We start from the raw sequence: 20,595 nt of genomic DNA on the forward strand, positions 1-20,595 counted from the left end.
TCCACTATCTCCAAAAAATGCGCTGTTATCTTTCCCTTTTTCTTCTTTGAGTTTCACTTTTTACCCCGGCTCTCTGTAATTGAATCAATAAACAGGCTTTAAACTTCTTCGGCTCGGATTTTGTCAAACCGACTCTCCGTCCTCGGAGAGGACAGGAGCCGTGGATGGACTCCTGAACTCTGCTCTCATCTCCGAGAGTGATTCTCTGAGCTGCTCTCACAGCCCTCTTTCATCTTTTCGCCCTCATACATTCTCTTTTAAGTTTGATTTCAGTCAAGTTTTCTTGGGATTTGGTCCATTTTCAAAGGTGGAGTTGCCATAGGGACGTATTGTGCTTTTCTTTTCCAAAAAATGTTATTTTTTTTAGTTGTTAGATTTTCTTCTATCCCAGTTTTAAAGCTTTAATGCTTCTCATATTCTGACCTTTTACAGACTTTCAATGAAAAATGGTAACAATTTGTATGCTGAAATACTGGCATAAACCTCTGGGAATGATGAAAAATGCTCCAACTGCGGCTTGACATGTGCCAAACAATGATCATTTGAGTATTTTTCTTTTTGAAGTACTTTAAATGTCGGCTGAACGTCTGAGGGCATTTCACTAATTCTGCCTCCAATGAAAACAACAAAACAACAAAACTTTGTAGATTTGCAGACCTGGTGGTGTGAAAAAGTGTTGCACATCTGAAACACTTTAAAACATTTTTATGACAATAAAATACTTCTTGGACATTATTTGACAGGGCTGTTGTGTTCATGCTGTTTTTTATTACCAATCTACACATAGCACACATTGAACTGAGGCTGTGATTTTCTTCCAGCAGACGTGGACAGCTGACAGCCTGCAAGTCAAATTTCATAAATGAATATATATTATTGGTTTCACAGAGCAGGAAATTGATTATTTCTCCACTTTCAAACAATATTTCTCACCATTTAATAACCTCTTTTACTTCTCACTTAGCAGCCAAAATTCCAATGTATAGCATCACAATCCTGTGGTGAGAATTTCATTTTTGTGGCCTTCAGAAAAATCTGTGCTGTCCATTGTTGGCCAAGAGATCAGAAAAGTCTGAAAAGTCTCTAGTTTGAATCTCTGGGGGGGAAACAAAAGCCACTGTGGTTCTCTGTAAACTTTCTGTTCCAAAAACACATAAATTTAACTCTGAATTCCAGAAATAATCTCACCAAAGTGATCGATGCTGCAAGTTAACCTGATGTCACAGAACATGTATGTTTAATAGGCAGAATGATTTTAATGACAATATCTTGGATTAAAAAAAAAATCAGTGAAATGATGCAGTCGGTTGGTTGAAACGTTGCTTGCTAATGCTTTGGGCTTTGAACCACTTCGGCGGACCATCTGGAGCTCTCGCAGTCGTCTTTGTGTGTAACTCAAAATAACTGACAACTCTGAGGGGAGTAGTTTTCAGTTGACAACTTACTTTCGCAGTTGTAATTACGGCGTCTCGCGTTGTTTGTTTTATGTGTGGAGGCTTCTAGCATGTCAGTTAATGAGCATTGTGCGGGGTAAATCTCATATATGTCTGAAAGATAACAAGATTTCTGAGGAATGCGCTGCGTGGTTCTCCCATCAGGACGCTCTCCGATTAAACATCTGCGAGATCAACAATAAAATGCGATGCTGGGTTGATTTGTTTGCAGTAAGCGTGATTAAAATATCCTAATGGCGCCTTAACGCATCATTTCATTGACCCTTTTCTCCATTATTCTCCCTTCTCTTTACTCCTGCTCAGAGTGTGTTTGGGAATTCTGCTGGGGCTCCTGCTCTCCAGGCTAAATCTCCACCTTTTTTCTCTTAATTTCTCTGCTCTCTGTACTCTTGTCGGGCTTTTCTTTTTTTTCCTGCCCGCTTCTAGTTTGAGAATAACTGAAATCAATGGGACAAAAAAGAACAGTGAACTTTCCTGTCAAGCTTGAGAGACGGAGTTAAAGAAGGGCACCCACCCCTGAACTCAACCTCTAATGCAGTTAATTGCCTGTAATTACAGCAGGGACGGCCACAGAATGCAAATCAGCCCCCTTCTAATCTGCACCGTAAATCTGTTTTGTGTCGGTGCGAAACTGAGGTTGGGTGAAGCTGGAAGCACGATGGCTTCGATAATATCAGCACAAACACTGAGGTATTAAAATGATAGCCCTGCTCCAGCTGTAATTGCCTCCATCATTTCAATCATTTACTTGAATGTCACCTGTGCTGAGGAATCGGCAATTACAGGAGGCTGAAACCACTTTTAGGTCTGTTGTGTTTGTTCTCCTTCTGAATGTTTTTTGTTTGTTTGTTTGTTTGTTTGTTTGAACTTATCAGGAGGAATATTCGAGTCCATTGAGAGTGGCCCCTCCGGAGCAGAGGAACTCGCCTTTAAATTTGCCTTGAACACAATCAACAGGAACCGAACCTTGCTCCCCAACACCACCCTGACCTATGACATCCAGAGAATAAACATCTTTGACAGCTTCGAGGCGTCACGGAAAGGTGAGTCCTGTGGCGTGTGAAGGAAAACGTCCCCGATGCAGAGCTGCCGGCTCTCACACACTTGACTCTAGACTCACACTTTCATGTCATGCACGCACTTTTATAATCCTAAGCAGCATATTTATACAGCACCGCTTTAGTTATCATATAACATACACCTAAAATTCTTGCTTCATTAAAAGTATTGATTTTACCCTTTACTTAAAACGTGTTTATCATAATGCCCTCTCAAAAACCATCTGAGTGAAGGATTTCTGGCTAAAAGTGCTTTCAAATCGATTCAGTCTCTCTCCCTGAGGTATTTCACACACACTTTAAATTCATGCTTTTAGTCAGGTTTTTGTTTTTTTAACCTAGGGGGGTGCAGGGGTCATCTCAAAATGAAAAAGTAGCTTTCTTAAAGCACCCAGATGAGTCCCATTCAGGTTGTAATTCATATTACCTTTTTTTTTCTTTATGTGTGTGTGAGAGAGAGATAATCCTCCAAATAAATTCTCATTCCAAACTCAAGCCAAAAATTAGAAACCCTCCTGATATATTCCACTTGTGAACCCTAAAGACGAGACATTCTCTTTTATAGAAGCTAAATTATGCAAAACTGCAGCAAAGGTCTTAGTTTCCTGCTCACGATACGGATAATTAACCACTCTTTATTATTATTATATGGAGTTGCAGAATAATAAACACTGTTGTATCCATGAATAAATTCAGAGAGCTTTCCTGTGATTCACACCCTGTAACCATTAATTAATATTTCCTTTAGTAACATCATTAAAGACTTTATTTATTCAAAGGGGCTACTGACTGACTGAACATTTAGAGACCATGCCAGAGTCTGCATTTGACATCAAAATATCTTCTTCCTTCATTCACTACATTTCACTTGCTTTTTTTATTTTTAATTTTTCTGTATTTCTCTGTATGTGTCTAATTTATTTCCAGCACTTTTCCACCTCTGATATTCGGTTGAATCTTGAAATGAAGTGCAGACATGTGGATTTCACATATATAAGGGGTCTACATGAAGAAACGTGACTCCAAATTCCATTCCAACATTCCATCATGCAAATGCATGTAAAGTAAAGAAAACAAGAGTAAAGATTTGAAAAATTGGCTAAATATCGTTCACCTGATCCAGTTGCAGTCAGGCGTCTCCTACCTGGACAAACGAGAACATGCATTGACAGCTTTCCATTGTGCCATAAATTATGAATAACAGGAAAATTGTAGACATTATTAATGATTTATTAGGGCCGAGTAGGTTTTGTCACACATTTCAGCAATGAATTAATAAAGAAATTCTTGAACACAGTGAGATTCGAAAGGCCAGCCACGAACGTCGTACTGATCTATGCCCTTCTCTTTCTCCCTCCGCAGCATGTGACCAGCTCTCCCTCGGAGTGGCGGCCATTTTTGGCCCCTCGCACAGCTCGTCGGCAAATGCGGTCCAGTCCATCTGCAACGCCCTGGGAGTGCCCCACATCCAGACCAAGTGGAAGCACCAAGTGTCGGACAACAGGGACTCGTACTATGTCAGCCTGTACCCTGACTTCTCCTCCCTCAGTAGAGCTATCCTTGACCTGGTGCACTTCTTCAAGTGGAGAACAGTCACTGTGGTCTATGACGACAGCACAGGTACAGGTACAGTTGGTGTCTGTCTTCATCTTTCCCCGGAGCGATCGCATTGTACGGTGATGGCTGTCGCAATTTCCAAAACTTTTTTTTTTCTTATTTTAAGTGTCCAGAAAAAGGAAAAAAAAAAAAAAAAAAGGTATTTGAACTACAAAAAAAGCAGCGCTGCAGCTCAGAGTTCAGTGAGTGCTTTGTAACCTGTCAAGTTAATTCAGAAATCAATAGCTTACTGTTCTGCCTCGGTCCTCCAGGTGCTGCCCGTGTCAGTCTTCCAGGAGAGTGAGCAGCAGCATGGGGGGGGAAAAAAAAAAAGAGAGAGAGAGAGAGAGAGAACCACATTACCCAGAATGACCCAACGTCTCTTCGGATTAATGCTATGCGGGATTGTAGTACGTGGGGGCTGACAACAGCCATTAATAACATGCAGAGACACTTGATCTCTGAGGGTGGCTATCAAATGTGTCTGCCAGCCATTCTGGCTATCCCGTGACTTTGCGGAGTGGCTCGTAATATGCGTTTTAAAAGGCGCGTTGTGTTTTAGCTGGAGTGCTTTGAGATACTTTTGCTGCAGAGTGGAATCACTCCAGAGAAGTTAACAATACTGAAAATGCTTATTCACAATTCATGAGTTATTTTGCAAGATGTGGTTGACAACTAAACCCAAGTAAATTATGCAGGAACTGAGAGATTTACAATTTGGAGAGGCAGTTTAATGAATTCACTCCCCGTTTGGAACAAATTCATATTATCTTCTAGTTGACAACTGAAATCGTGCCTTCTGAATCAAAAAACTACTGCTTTTACTGTGGTTTGCCTTCTTTCAAGGTCCTTGCTTCCATATCCGTAACTTTCATTTTGGTAAGCAGCCGATCCTCCAGCGGTCTAGCACCCATACGTTAACCTCGGCCGGCATCCCCGTGGCTCATCCCACTTGCCAGATTATTCCGACTCATCTCCTTGACCTGTCTTCGCTCCCTGCCTTTGAGCTTGGTACATTAACACCCCCGTCCTCCTGCAAACTGTCCCTGGGAGATGCCGAAAGGTGACCCTTTGCCTCGCTCTCTCTTTGTCAGATAAAAGCGGCCCGGGCCTCGTCTATGGAGCTTTTCTGGCTCCACCACACCTGACGCCCTGAAAAGTGTGACAGCTGCATAGCCATGTTGCTCCCCCCCCCCCCCCCCCTCCCTCCGCTTCTATCCAGTCTGAGGCTGTAATCACACAGCTTCATGCTCCAGGGCCCCGCGCTGCTGATTGGAGCCTATCTGACGGCTGGCAGGAAAAACTATCGGAGGGGATAAAATATTCACACACAGCCGTTAGAAGATCCAGGGGGAAAGTCTGAAGGCATTAGCCATAGCCCACAAACATCTACACTGACAGTGTTTCCCAAACGTTGAGCTCCCTTGACAGATTTTTTTTTTTTCTGGCTTAACACCTCCCAAAGTGTCAGAATGAACAAAAACAGGGAAATGCAGACATGCCCCGGAGTGGGGATCTATTGGGATTACCTGAGGAAAGCTCTAGGAGGTTCACTATTCCAATGTACAATGGTACTTTTCACAACAAGACCTGCATGTTCCTATTTCACACCAATTTTTCTATAGGCCTCAGGGAGACCCGGCCCCACTCACAGTAAGACCATTAAACTGCTCACACAGCACTTCATTTCAAAATAAAAAATAGGCTGAGCTATCTTAAAGTGGTTCCATGAAGAAAGAAAAAAAAAAATCCTATCTCTCTCCAGTTCCCTCTCAAACTATCCTCGCTGTTCCATCCATTTTTATACCCATGACAAGTAATCATCTCTCCCATCAATCCAGCCTCTTTCATCCCTGGACTCTGAAGTTCTTTACTCAGGGAGAAACTCATTGTAATCTCATCACAGTATCTCCCGGAGAGCTTTCTACCTGAGCGTGTGGTCGAGAAATGAAAGGTGAAGATTGTAGCTCAATATGTGACGGCGGCATCGGGCTCCCCAGGGGCAAGTACAAGCTGGCCAAACAGAGCCGCTCTCATCAGAGCACATCTGAAGTGCGCGTGCAGGAGAGGTAGAAGAGCTGAGACTGACCGCGATTTTCCATCAGGGTGAAATTGAACCTATTCCATGCTGCTGTATGATATCAGGGAAGACAGAAGCAAATCAACATTTAGAAAGAGTCTGTCGAATTGGAAGTTTCTGTGGGAGGGTGCAGATAGAGATTCATTCTGTTTTGTGCTTTTGCTGTAAAATAGTGCAATGCGCTGGCTCTGTCTAGCATTCTTCTGATAGGTCTGTGTCAGTCTGTTTGTTTGCCAAGTACGAGTAGGAGGATCAATAGAGTGTGGATTAGGAAGGCATGCATATGAGCCTCTTTTTTTTTTTTTTTCTGCAGAGAAAATCTGATTCTAGTTTGTTTGCATGGCCTCTTTAGAGTCGGAGCTGCTTCAAAATGGCGGTAGATCAAGCACGGTATTTTGCGGCATCTGTAGAAATTCCCTCTCTTTTACGCTATACGTTTCCCTTTTTGTCTGCAGGTCTCATTCGGCTGCAAGAGCTGATCAAGGCGCCGTCACGATACAACATTCGTTTGAAGATCCGACAGCTGCCCACAGAGACCAAGGATGCCAAGCCACTCCTGAAAGAGATGAAGAAGGCAAAGGAGTTCCACGTCATCTTCGACTGCGGCCATGAGATGGCTGCCTGGATACTCAAACAGGTATGAGCTGCGATAATGATTCAAATACATAAGGAATCCATGTAGATTTCATGAAGTCCTAAAGCTATTCATATAATAAAAAGCATAATATGTTTCATATTTGAGATTTCAAAACTCTTTCCACCGTTCAGGAACTTTAAATAGGATGAATTCCTCTTCTGATTTCTGTAAAAGGGTCATGAAATCTTGTGACCCTATCCTGTAAAACTACCAGCTATAAGTCTCCGGCAATAAAATGTGTTATTTTCACTTCAAAGGCGGCGGTCGGGCGCTCTGACTCGGCAAAAGAGATCATTTAGCAGAGCAAACGGTACAGAAGACAGCCGACTCTGTGAAAAAGTCCAAAGCAGGAGTGGTCATTTTTATAGCAGTCCTACATAAGCAGCATTGATTTTAGTATTTATCAATTATCCAGATGCAATAAAATGATAAGCTCATATGAGTTATCTTCATTAGTCCTCTGGTTAAGCTCTGATGCAAACCATTTAAATACCTACTTTCTGCTCTGTGCATCTTTAATCTCTTTCTTGCATATTAGATCTCTACTAGTGACCTGTCATAATGGATGCCCTCCACTGCACAATAAAGTTTTTTTTAATTAGAAAGTTTGATTCTGCTCACAGGCATGTTAAATTCATTTAACAGAGGAACATTATTTATGAGAACTGTAGGGGTTCTTATTAAATTGAAGTCTTCTCGCAGGCTTCTTGCTCTGCTTGAATTCTTTTTGCAGCTGTGTGTCTATGGGAAACAACCAGAAGAATTATATATTATTGTGAATCATTAGCTTGTTATTTATTGTGGTGCGCTTGATCCCACATAGAGTTATAAGACGCAGAAGGAAAAAGGCTGTGGTGGCGGTGACAAACATGAATAAAGTCTCGCATAAATAATATACGAATTCCGATTTATATTTGATACTAATGGTATTGTCTGATCCCCTGTGATGTGGAAGGTAGCCTTTATTTCCACTTCATTAAAAAAAGTAGTGAAGTAACTTTGCAATTTACTGACAACAAAAGGATGTAGTTACTTCAAAGAGTAACTTGAATTGACACGTTCATCTAGACCTGCCTTTTAGCAGGTAACATTATTGCAATGTAGTATTTGTTGAGAGAGAAAAAAACATATACGTAGGTACACAATTCATAGAGTATGGGACCTCAAATTTACTAATATGCAAACAAATCGCAGTATAAAACTAAAAATTCACAGGTGCTCAAACCTTTTTACTAATAATATACCTTCATTGTTCTTACAGTAAAAAGGTGGCGTAACATTTATCCAGGGAAACAAAAACAGCAGATACTGTGAAGGAAAAAGGTTAATCCAAAGCTTACAGTCTGCATATTTAGCAGGATGGTGAGAGACTAAAGCTCTGCAGGTTTATGCATCTACAGCTAAACTAATAACAATACATATTAATTCCAGTGACATGATATCCCATCATTACTAATGCTCCGAATAACAAAAAAGCGTTGGTATTTGTTTGAACGGTTACAGGCATCAACATAACAGCTGCTACCTGCACCATTAATATAACACTGTGTGTGGAAAGGGTAAAGAGAGAAAAAACCCTCCTAGCTTGTGTGTATGTCCTTCCACGATGGCTGTTTCATTCATCATTTCAACAAGCATTGACCTGCCTAAATGACAATCGTTCCAATGCAGTCGCATCGATCATCATGAAGTGTTTTGAGAGAAGCAGTTGTGTCAAATATCAAGGCTACGCTCCGCAGCTCGCTGGACGGCGTCCAGTTTGCTTACCACACAAACCGGGCTGTCCTGTCCTCCACCTCTCCCTTACCGACATTAAAAAGACATAAGACTGTTTTTTGTGTACTTATATTCAATTTCAGAAACAATTATCCCACACAAGATGACCACTAAACAGGCTGAACGAGGCCTTAATAGGTTCCTCTGTAACTAGATTCTGCACTTCCTCGCCGCTCAGTCCCCAAATCTATTTGAACTGGCACCAGCGACTGTCGCGGCGAGCACTGCAAAGCCGAGCGCCGCTCGCTCCTCTGCTCTCCGCTCTGCTGACACACGGCTGCGCTGCCCAGTCCAGCTCCTTCCACATCATCAAGTTTGCTGATGACACGACTGCGGCTGGCCTTATCAGCAGCAGCGACGCGTCAGCATGCGGAGGGAGAGGTCAAACAGCTGGCAGGCCGGTGCGCTGACAACTATCTGTCACTCAGCGTCCGCAGAATTAAAGAGGTGAAGAGTAAACCGTCTTACACAGAAAAATTCAATCAAGAATTTCCACAAAATTTAGATTTAGGCTCCTCGAGGTAGACTTGTTTGAAGATAATTACCGAAGAGCTGTAAAGAAAGCACAGAAACATACTGGAAATGAAGCCTCCCCCTGCATGCATCCCCACCGCTGTGTCCCGTGCTGACAAAGTCCATTACTGTCTGAAATGGAAACTGTCGCGCTGCTTGAGAGGACTGTTCAGACAGCTGAGAACATCATCGGTGTGCGTTTCCCTTCCTTCAGAGACACCTTCATCACAGGCCGGCTCTGCAATGTGATGCTCCGGCGTTCAGACCGAGCACACCGCCGCAGCTCAAAGGAATTATGGAACTCTTATCTGCCGCAGTCATGATATCAAAATGATCTCTTTGTCTTTGTCTTTGTCTCTCGATACATAAAAGTGCGCCATCACGGTGTGTATGTGTGTGTGTGTGTTATAGTCACATAAATACAGAGAAGGGTGTTAGCTGCCAGACGAGGCGCTCAGCCTCCATTGTGAGAGCTTCGTTCAGAATAAAGACACTTGAAAACATGCACAGGGCAAAATGGGCATCAAACCGTCAACCCTGGGATTTACAGACAATCCACTCTACCAACAGAATCCCAGTCACTGCTGTACTGGTTAGTGTTTAGTTAGTCAGCTTGTGTTAATTCACTGTTGTTCAGTTGCACTTCATGTTGTCTCCCTTTGTGGATTCCATGTCTGAAAACGCCGTGTCCGTACTTTAGATGAACAAAAATAAAGAACTGCCACATTTTTCTGTTAATGGCTTTAATCGTGTCTTCACACATTTGATCTGGATGTTTGTTGCTAATTCAGGCGGTGCGGGTGCTGTGAAATAAACAGCATCATATCAGTGCAAACAACACACTTTGTGTGAGTGGTGTCTACATTAAAGCCTTTATTATTAAAGACAGGTGAGGAAGAAGTGTTTTCTGAGCCTTCCTAACATTTTTATCAGTAATTATTGTACTATAGTGGGATGGATTAGTTAGGGCTTAACAGCCAAAATGTATTAATCAATCAGCAGCCCTCTGTTGTAGATCCTGCTCTATTCTTCTTTGTTGTTCTCAGGTGTCTTTTTACCAAGATTTGATTGGTTCAATATTATCTGAACAGATGATTGTAATGAACAAAAGGATGGATACGTTCATGAAGTATTTGACCTATTCATTTCTCCCTATAGGCTCTGGCCATGGGGATGATGACTGAATACTACCATTATATTTTTACTACCCTGGTGAGTACCCTGGAACTTTTTTGATGTTGACAGCACACAATGATTGACTGTGTTATTTACTGCATTTTCTTCACCGCACTGTCCACTTGATAATGTGTGGCTTGGACAGCCTTCTCTTCCTGGGCTTATTATAGTGCAGACGCTCGTCTGTCCTTGCTTGTTGCAAGGCAAAATTCATCCATCTGTCTGAGTGTCTGATAGCACTTTCTCTTCTCTGAGAATAAAATTAAATGCGACTCCTCTGGGAGACAGTCAAAGAAAAACATCCCATTATTTTCACTTTATGTGAATCATTTTGAGCTATAATCTGGCTTTGTGCTGATAGAAACAGATAGCTCTGAAACGCTGACTCATTGTCAGATAAGTTATCATACGCTTGTGGTTATAATATACTCTCTTGTCAAAGTTTAACTTCAGTATGTTTTTAAAATTCAGTGCTAACCTTTTTCCTTCACCTGCCTGACCGTAAGCCTCACTGTAGAAAACAAAAGCAGTTGGATATTTTATTCTGACTCCGGCAGCGATTGAAGTTCTCCAAAGTTCTTTGATCTGGCCTCTACAAAGATTGCAGGCTACGCTCCAGATGAAAGGCAGCACATCTTCTCTGAACCGGGAGAACAGAAGACTGAGAGCTCAGATAATAGCCTTGAGCAGATGAGACTGTCACCCATTTGCTCCATTATAGCGAAAAAAGAAAAAAAAAAACAAATATTGCTCTGTGCTGTTTGGAGCACAACTGGAACGGCTGAAAGAAAAAAAAAAGAAATGTAACCAAAAAAAGACATTTACCGGTGCTCACAATATGAAGTGTGCTCAGTGTAAGAACCGGGCGAGATTAAAGGGGAATGAATGACAGCCGGTGTCTCATCGGGTGAGGAGAGAGAACAGTGATTGCAGGCCTGTTTTTAAAGGCATGCTGCTCCTTGTCAGGATGGAAACACGCCCGCTTTAACATCAGCCAGTGTTTGGCAGAATCGAGGCTACCATGCAGGCCAGAGCTCGGCACCAAGTTACTCGCAGTGTTTTTCCCGAATAGGACGGCAAACATTGGCCATTCTGCATCCGTCGCCTGCTGCTCCTCTGTCAGCTGCGTTGCTGCGTCCCAGAGACATCTGCCTGGTGAGATGCCAGACGTGCTGTACGCAGGACAGTCGGGTCGTCCTTTCGCTTCCACATGATAGATGGCAGTACACCAAGAGCACGTCTATAACCTTGAGAGTCTTGCTTTAATCAAGCCCAGCGCATCGGTACGAGATGAAATCAGCCCTGAAATATCCTCAACTGCACCTCTCAGATTCCACATCTTTGGCTGAGGCTGCCGCTCAGATGACCGCTCTTAATTACCACGATGAGAGCTGCACCGCAGCCGAATTCTCCTGGCTGATCAAACGCACTGACACTTTCATCTTTACGCTTCTAGGACCTTTTCGCCCTCGACATGGAGCCGTACCGCTACAGTGGCGTCAACATGACCGGCTTTCGCATCCTCAACACGGAAAACTCTCAGGTGTCGTCGATCATCGAGAAGTGGTCAATGGAGCGGCTACAAGCCCCGCCCAAGCCGGACTCGGGCCTGCTGGACGGATTCATGACAGTAGGCTCACGCCTTCCTATACTGCTGTTATCATGCTTGGATATGAGTGCATGCAAAATGTTTGATTGGATTATCTTAATGAAACTGTAACCGATGAGGAAAAATAATATTTTTTTTCGTAGTTCTCATCATAATCATAGGAAAAACTGTGCGGCTGTCAGTTGTCAATCACGTGCTCAACAGCGCAGGGCTCCCGGGGTGGACGCGGGAGCAGCATGACTGCCCTCCGCATGGGGCTTTTGAGTGGGTGCTCCTGGGTCTAAATGCTCAGTAATGAGGCGGTGTGAATGGTAATAGCCGTTTATCTGCCCTCCTGCCTCTCACAACTCTCCTCTGGGAGCGTGGCCAAAATATGACAATCTGTCAGTGCTCATGCAGAGAGAGGGAGCAAATTGGATGGAAATTATGGCCTTGGTTTTTTAGGATGGCATCCAAAAAAGCCTGGGATAAGGTGATTTGAAAGTGAAAAAGCGAATGGAGCTCGTCACGGACATTCAAGGTCCCTTTCTGGATCTGTTGTTGTAAACAGCCGATTTACGCTGCCTACCTCTTAGCACCTTCTTCACAGAAAAACATTCTTTTTCGCTTCCTGTGGCCAGGCTTTCTTTTTTTTTCTTTCTCTGGCAGATTTAAGATCAGGCATCATAAATCAGTGTGGGGAAAGAAGTGTCTTTTCATCAAAGACTTAAAGACAAGCCTTTGAGTTATACACAGTGGAGGGCGACTCCATATTTCAACTGTGGACTTAATTCATGGTTACATCAGACAAGAAAACAGTCATTAGAATCTACCGATTTTGTGAATATTATATATTTGTTCCAGAATGTATGTAATGTTGAAAGAAAGAAAGAAAGAAAGAAAGAAGGAAAGAAAGAAAGAACACACTTCTGCAAAACAGAAACGCCATCTTATTATTCTAATTATTTCCCTCAAGCATCAGAATTTGAATTCTCTTCCTGTGTGGAAATGCAATATAGAAACATGAGCAATGTAGTTATGTATGCAAAACGATTAATGCATTGCACATAGAGGTTAAATCGCCTAATATTTTCCTTTTCAATGAAAATTAATTGATTATAGCAGAGAGTTCAGGATTGATTCATTTGTTTTGCATGAATCATTTTGTCAAACTGTATATAACATATTGACATCTCTCACTGCACTAGAATCCCTGTTAAATGATTAATAATATGTCCAAAGGCAAGCTTCATTAGAGTGGTCTATTTATACATACTAGGCTCTGGTGCATATTATTTTACAGCATGCTTCAGCATGGGACTCTTCCTTATGAGAGAGCGGAGAGGCTGCCATGTGAATATAAGAACATTGTCTTTTTTATGGTGTCATAAAGGTGAAAGAGCTCTGCAGCTGATTTGAAAAAAAAAAAATATATATATATATATACATATATATATATATATATGTATATATTTTTATATATATATATATATATATATATATATATATATATATATATATATATATATATATATATATATATATATATATATATATATTGCATGCCTTTATAATAAATGTATGGGTTGAAGTAATATTTGTTCATCCTGTGACACAGATGTCTCACATTATTCTGTGAATTTACCTGACATTTATGCTCCTGAGCTTTGGGCAGAGGAACCACCTTGAAGTGTATCATTAAATTAAAGCCGCGGAGGTCCGCGGCGGCCAGCGTGTGACCTTCCACCCCCGATCCCCTCCCCGATGCCTTTTATTCCGTACTTCTCATACCTTGTTCTCGTTCTGAGAAGCCGTGCTGGGCTCCCAGCCTGTTTGTGCACAGTGGCCAGGCAACAGTTGTGTGGCGGTGGTTGCCGGGACAACGGCAGTCGTGTCACCTTGTGATTTTATGAAGGATTGATTGACTGAGACGAGAAGAAGGGGGAAGGCGGGGGGGGGGGGGGGGGGGGGGGCTAAGGTGCCTTGGTGCAGGAGGTGGTTTGATGAGGAGATAGATGAGAAGAATGAGAAGAAAGAGTGGATGTGAGGATGTTACAGGGCGAGCGCCAGCGAGGGGTGAATTAATGCAGGGCGGTGCAATCGCAGCGTTCGTCTCAAAGAAGGATAAATAATGAGAAGTTCCTCCTCGGACCAGGCAAAGCCGCAAACGCACCGAGCTCCCGCTTCCTCGCGCTGCCTATCAGGCATGTTTTCAACATGGAGGGACACATAATAAGCACTGGGGATGCTAATTAGTCCAATTCACTGGCTTGTGTACATGTTTCATCTGCTTTCGTTGACTCTGTCCCCTGAGTAACATCAAGCTTAAGTTGCTTTAACTCTCCACAATGAGAATAATTTATAGCAATTAGAGACCTACAACCTGTGCACCAGCTGACTCACTAACAAATTGGACATTTCTGCTCTAATCTGATTATGTTTTTTTTCCCCTCATTGTTTTATAACCATTGCCTGCCATTAATGAGATATTTATTCATAATGTTTTGTAGTAAATTATTTTAAATCCCCATCCAATGATCTAAATGTGCACTTTCATTTAAGCGAGGTGGAAAAAAATATTTCCCAGTTGTACATCTGGGTGAGACCGAGATGTTTTTTTTTTTTTTCTTTCTTTACTTATGCATCATTTCATTAAATTCTACATTTCACTGAACTACAATTACCACCACAGAGAGCTGGCTGCTCTCTAGTATCATCAAGACAAGTGGAAATCTTTCTTTAATGCCTCATTATAATGACTCTCTTATTAATAGAGCGCAGTTGTTTGGATAATAACCGTGACACTGTGGGAATGTGCCTTGACTCCTCTTGGGACACAATGAGAAAACACGTAAATGCAACAAATACACACAGCATGCTCTGCGAAGCTCCAGGAGGAACAGTGATGACTCTTCGTAACACGCAGCATCTCAGTTTGCTAGGATGCACATAAGTATTGTTGCTTTTCATGACATAAACCGTTAGAATGTGTTTGCTAATGTCTGCTGTAAAAGGTTGTGTGGGGATTCATAGGAAGAAAAAAAAACATACTCGGTCCAAAAATCTCAACACGCAAGCTGTGATTTGCACCATGAGATACTTTCCTCCTTGTAATTTTGGGCAAATATCACCGAACAGCGCACGCTCGGTGTCTGCAGCCCATGTCTGTGCGTGTGACAGCGCCGGAGCACTCACAGGGGTAATCGCAATTCCTGAGTGACGTTTGTTTTGTGGGACGCGATGCTGACACCATTTGCAATATGTGCGTCGACAAAATTGCTTTTGTGAAAGTGGCCTGTGGATGTTATTCTGAAAACAAAATCTGGAGCGGGCGGGCGTTTTACATAATGTGAAAAAGGACGCAAGATTTCGTTCTTCGATTTGTATTAAAACAGCATGTTGCAGAGATTTCTCCTTCCCCAGCTGCCCTTCCCTTCCCTTCTCCTCTCCTCTTTTTCAAACGAGCCTTGCCGGTCAAGATGCGCTTGTTTTCCCCAGCAGTCGATACATTTGTCCTGGACTCAGGGAAGTGCATTATTGCAAAGCACATGTTGTTACCACTGGCATCCACCAAGTCAACAGAGACAGAAATTGCATTGACAGGCTTTAGGGGGATTTTTTTTTTTTTTTTTTTTGAACATTTTGTGCCTTTTAGAATAATTTTTGCAGCGTCTACATCATTTGCTCTGAAATTAGGGATAATGGGAGCAGAGGATGGAAGATGTAGCATACGGAGAGAGGAAGAGACGCTGGGCGAGGGGAGGTGGGTTGTGGGGGGAGGCGGAAACGTAGCTGCATTAACAGTCGCTGCTGGGAGTCGAGAGGGAGAAACCCTCTCGGTGAGCGCGGGACGATGGAGCCTGCCTGGCAGCCGCAACGCTCCAGCTACAAGGTGTTTACCATGCGATGTTTACGGACGGGCTGTATGTTTGCGGCGGACTGCGCGGAGCGCTGAGAGGCGCCCGCTTCGGTTCGGTTCGCTTTGTTGGCTCTTCTGACGGTGGAGGACTTGGCTCGCGTCTGGCCCCACCAGTGGGCTCGTTATATTGCTGCCTGGAATCTGACAATGGGAAGAAAAATACTGACGCATGAATCCCTCTCCCGGCGCGCCTCGTTCATACATCTAAACCATACCAGGGTCCTCGGAGTGGCTGCTCGTCCAGATTTCCTCCTCCCTTGTCGGCATGATATTGAGTCGAGAACGCGTCCCGTAGTTCTGCCTGATGTGATTCACTCCTCAATAAACTTTACTGGAAATAAATTCAGCACATAGGGGGTTTCTTTATTTGCTCAAACTAAATCCAGATCCTCCCCTACATTCCAAAACATACCAGCAATTCGCAGGTTTTTCATTATTTCTTGTTATGCAGCAGGTGTTTTGATGTATGTCTTATATATCGGCGTGATGCAGGTAATCTCTTAGATTCCCATTCTATTATTGGCCGTTCTTTGTCAGAGATTTCCTTTCATGAGGGATTAATTTACGCGTTTTCCTTGGTGCGTGTACAAGAATGTAGTAAACAATATAGCAGGATCCAGTAGTACATGTGTAATCTTTAACAGAAATTATACTTTTTACTCAAAAACTGTGAAATGTTTGTGTGATTTTGGACAGTTTAACAGTTTTTGTATTGTGTTAAGTGTTGAAAGTCAAATAAGTCTTAAACTATGCAATACCTCTCTAGGATTGAAAATTCCCTAGTATTTCAAAATGTGTTTTATAGATACTTAAATACAGAAACCTATTCTGTAATATCGGTTCTGTAAACCTATTCATAATATCTCATTCGGTATAATACCTGGTTTCCATTCTACACCCATTATCAGACAAGTGACAGTATTTGGTAAAGCCCACATTTCTCATGGTTCTCTTCACATTGAAAAGTGAAAGATTACAATGGGAAATATTATTTGATCATTTCGATGGATTGTTAGGGCGTTCGAGAATTTGAAAAGCTTCAAAATGTTACCGCTTGTTGAATTTTTGAGTCATAAAATGTCTTAAAATATCCTTAAACAACTCCTTTGGATGAAAATGTGAAATGTCCAAGTACTTAAAATAGTGCCTGATAGTGTGTTAAGTAATCGACACCTGGAGAAACATAGATGTTCTTCTCCAGAGCCAGAAACAGAGGGAGCACATTTATGTGATGCCATCATTTTAAAGAGCCGTGACCAATGAAAGGCTTCATAATCTGCAGAAATGCATGTGGGGGAAGTGAAATCTGCTCACATCAGGCTCTAAATGGAGGAGCACTCAAATGTTGCGAATAATCATAAAAGGGTAGATGCAAATGTTGCCTCTAATCTTAATGTATGAAGAGCTTCAATCTGAAGGAATGCTGGTTTCGTCATTGCAAATGAACAATGGCCTTACACGTTCTATTTATTTTTCAAACAAATATCCTTCCAGAGTCCACTTCTGATCTGTTGTCATTGCAAAGCAGCGCGGCGCTCCAGTCGTGTATCTGATGTGGGCTGGTTGAAGCTCCACAGGTTCACAGGTTGGTTGTGTCCATTACAGCAATGCGGTCCCCCTCCCTCTGATCCCAGTTGGCAACGGCGAGAGCGTTTTAAAGACAGCAACTGTGGAGAGCAGACACTCGATGCCCTGTGCCGGGCACCACCAGCTGGGCCTGGCGCAGCATCAACATTATTAGCACCAGTGCTCCCTTGGTCCATAGAAGCCTTTTGTGTGAGAACAGGCAGAGGGAGGGGAGGAATTTAAATGGGGGATTTATTATCATTATTTTCCTTTGATTTTACGCCATCCAGCACATTTAGCTGCAGAGTTGTTGTTTTTTTTTTTTTATGTTAATAAACTAAACTGCAACAGGGGAAAAAAAAAGAGCATTCGCTACAATACAAATAGGTTAAAATGGCAAGGCGCAGTTCAAAAGCACTCCCTAACGATATACTGTACAGCGCACATGCCCATGCACACGAGACGTTCCTCGACAGTAATACAAGCAGGCGCCAGCTGATGTTATATAGGACAATAAAAGCCGTTGCAATCAGGGACTGCAACTATCATCAGATCGCTATCGCACAATCAGGCCCCGGAGGCCCCGGTGCAGGCGGTGGGAGCTATGTGTCATGGTCACACTCGGGCTCAGGGATATTGGCTGGCCTTGGGATCTCTTGGCACGCTATCATCCTCCGAGAGACTCGCACTCCTACCTACACACACACACACACACACGTACAGACACACACACACAGATATACTGCGCAGCATATGAACATACATGCAGCACATGTAATCTCTCACATGAAAATATGCCTTCGGTGAGAATAAGCAATCATTCGAGCAGCGGTGTACAGTGTATAAAAGATATGAGCATCATCCCTTTACTCTGTAGGACCAGAGACCCATTTCTAAAAATGAATGAATGATTTATTCAACATGTAATGGTGAGGTGATGGGAATTGCAAGCACATCTGGAATAAGTATCACTCAAACTACACGACTGCAAATCACTGCATCAGAGAGTTTATTTCAAGGTGAAAATGCATGTTTATAAAAATGAGAGAGATTGAAAGTCTTCCATTAAGTATATGATGCTAAATATATGAAAAACTAGCTGGCAGAAATCTTATACATCCTTGGAGGTGGTTGGTTATAATTTGGAAAGTGCTATATTATTTTGTTTTTTTTCTCCAAACTCACCTCACAATGAGTGAAAAGGAAAGTATTTATCTGAGAAATGAACCAAACAGTAAATCATTACTCCTTCAGAGGATCTACATTTTGAAAGGCTGCGAATATGAAAGACGATAAATTATTCCATCAAAGTTTAGTTCCTTCCAGTCAGCTGGTGATTTAAAATGTCACCGACTTATAAAAAAATAATCCGGAACTTTTAAAATTCAGCTTTTTTGAGATAATGGTTTGTTTCTTCTTTGTAATTCATAAAAGTGTCACTTGTGTTTTAAATTTTTCTCAAATATATTTTTGGACATATTTAGTAGTTATTAATATTAAAATCTGATTTCTCTCCCAAATTTGAAAAAAAAAATAAAATTCTTGAGCAATACAGCTTCACATAAACGTGCAAAGCCATGCCTCTTCCTCCCACAGCTGGGACACAAAGAGAATTACATGCTGTAATAACGTACCACAGTTGTTGCAGCACATAAATAACACATGGTGCATATTTTCAACCAGTATCAACACACAAGAAAAGAAGAGATGGTCGGGGATTTGTCTTCACTTTTGTTTGTTTTGTGAATGGAGTCCTCCTGCTTTGACTCTTGATCACTTTCCAGCAGTAATTAACTCTGTCTGTGTGGTTTACCCTCTCACTACCTGCATCCTCCTTTCCTTTCTCCCACTAGAGTCCACCAGATGGTGGTGAAATACAAACGGACCGCTTAACCCTTCCACAGACCGTCCCTTCGCCCTCTGTGCTGGTGAAGAACCCCAGCTTTCAATTGGCTTTTAAGCGATATGAACTGTAAAAGCTACTTTACTTTTACTGACTAATGAAGTGAAAGTAGATGAAACTTTCCACCACTGGGCACCTATTTCTGTCTCTTTAGTAAAACCTGGCCGGAGGCTGATTACACATGCGGGCAAGGCGTCATGTTAAACAGCCACTTAATCAGACGTGGGTTAGGCAGCGTGGTGTTAATTAGGGTGGACTCTAAAACCGGGCCCTGCTGCCAGCAGCATGCTGCTGCCTGAAAGGTCTGGTGGGACACCGCGGCTCCGAGCAGGCGCAGCCCCTTTTGTCAGGCCTAATAAAATTGTTAGGCGTAGCATAATTTTGGATGTTTGTCATGTCCAGTCATAATCTGTGGTATTTTTAGCCATGCTAGTGGCTTAGCTTCAGAGATAGCGGCGGCGCTCTGTCACTTGGTTAGTCCGCTACTTTGTGACCTTGTTGTAAAATGTGTATGGATTATGGCGCTGACTTTAATGTTCCCATCGCGGCTGAATAGCATCATTATTGCTGATCTTCTGACTTTATATAAGGTACATTTTCCACATTGTGCTACGCGGTCCACAATTACCAGACGTGGTGCTGAAATGAGTTTGGTAGAGATTCTTTTAAAACTAGTAAAAGTTTTCACTGAAGTTAAAAGAAATCTATAGTTTCTGTAATTACTCACAGTGCGAAAGTCTAACATTCAGCTCTGCTGCAATGGGTGCCTTGATACGCAACTTCAAATTCAATATGCACATTCTCTCTGTGGTCAGATTTTTCTCTTTTCATCGGTTTAGGCTCATCATTCATCCGTCTATGTTGTGCATGAAATGCATTTATGGTTACCCAATATCTTTTTCTGTGTGTCATTGTCACACATAGGATGATGAGATTTGGGAGAAGAACAGCGTTAGAGGATGTTTCTCCTCTCATGGGATGAGTGCACCTTTTTTTTTTTAACTGTTTTACAATATTCTGTTTTCATTCTTGTGGGGATACCGTCTCCCATAGGTTCATTCCAAAATGTTTCAGTGCCTGCAGAGGAATCCAGCTCTAAAACTAGCTAGCTCTATTTCCTGAATCCTGAAATTGCTTCACACACATTTGTTTAATGTATTTTGCGTGGTTGGTCAGGAAGAATCATTATGATGGTGGATGGAATTTTGCCCCCAATAACAGTAAAATAATAATCATAATGCAGTAAGGTGTTCACATACTGTTTTCCAGTGCTGACAAAACTCTCTCTGTCCCAATGGAAAACCATTTTACACAATCTAAATGTTTAAA

At 42.2% G+C, this 20,595-nt stretch overlaps 1 protein-coding gene across 2 annotated transcripts in view; it reads left to right on the forward strand.

The window, feature by feature from the left end:
* LOC115401394 (glutamate receptor ionotropic, kainate 2-like) overlaps positions 1–20,595 on the forward strand; it is a 65,218-nt gene that overhangs the window by 20,694 nt on the left and 23,929 nt on the right. Inside the window, exons 2-6 of one of the 2 annotated variants that reach the window (XM_030109545.1) lie at positions 2,330–2,497; positions 3,875–4,138; positions 6,644–6,825; positions 10,273–10,326; positions 11,747–11,920. In XM_030109545.1, coding sequence (XP_029965405.1) covers positions 2,330–2,497; positions 3,875–4,138; positions 6,644–6,825; positions 10,273–10,326; positions 11,747–11,920 — 842 coding nt within the window. The remainder of the gene's footprint in view (positions 1–2,329; positions 2,498–3,874; positions 4,139–6,643; positions 6,826–10,272; positions 10,327–11,746; positions 11,921–20,595) is intronic. The other variant, XM_030109546.1, reaches the window with a different exon arrangement.

This window comes from Salarias fasciatus, chromosome 15, assembly GCF_902148845.1.
Source record: "Salarias fasciatus chromosome 15, fSalaFa1.1, whole genome shotgun sequence".
Classification (NCBI taxonomy): domain Eukaryota; kingdom Metazoa; phylum Chordata; class Actinopteri; order Blenniiformes; family Blenniidae; genus Salarias; species Salarias fasciatus.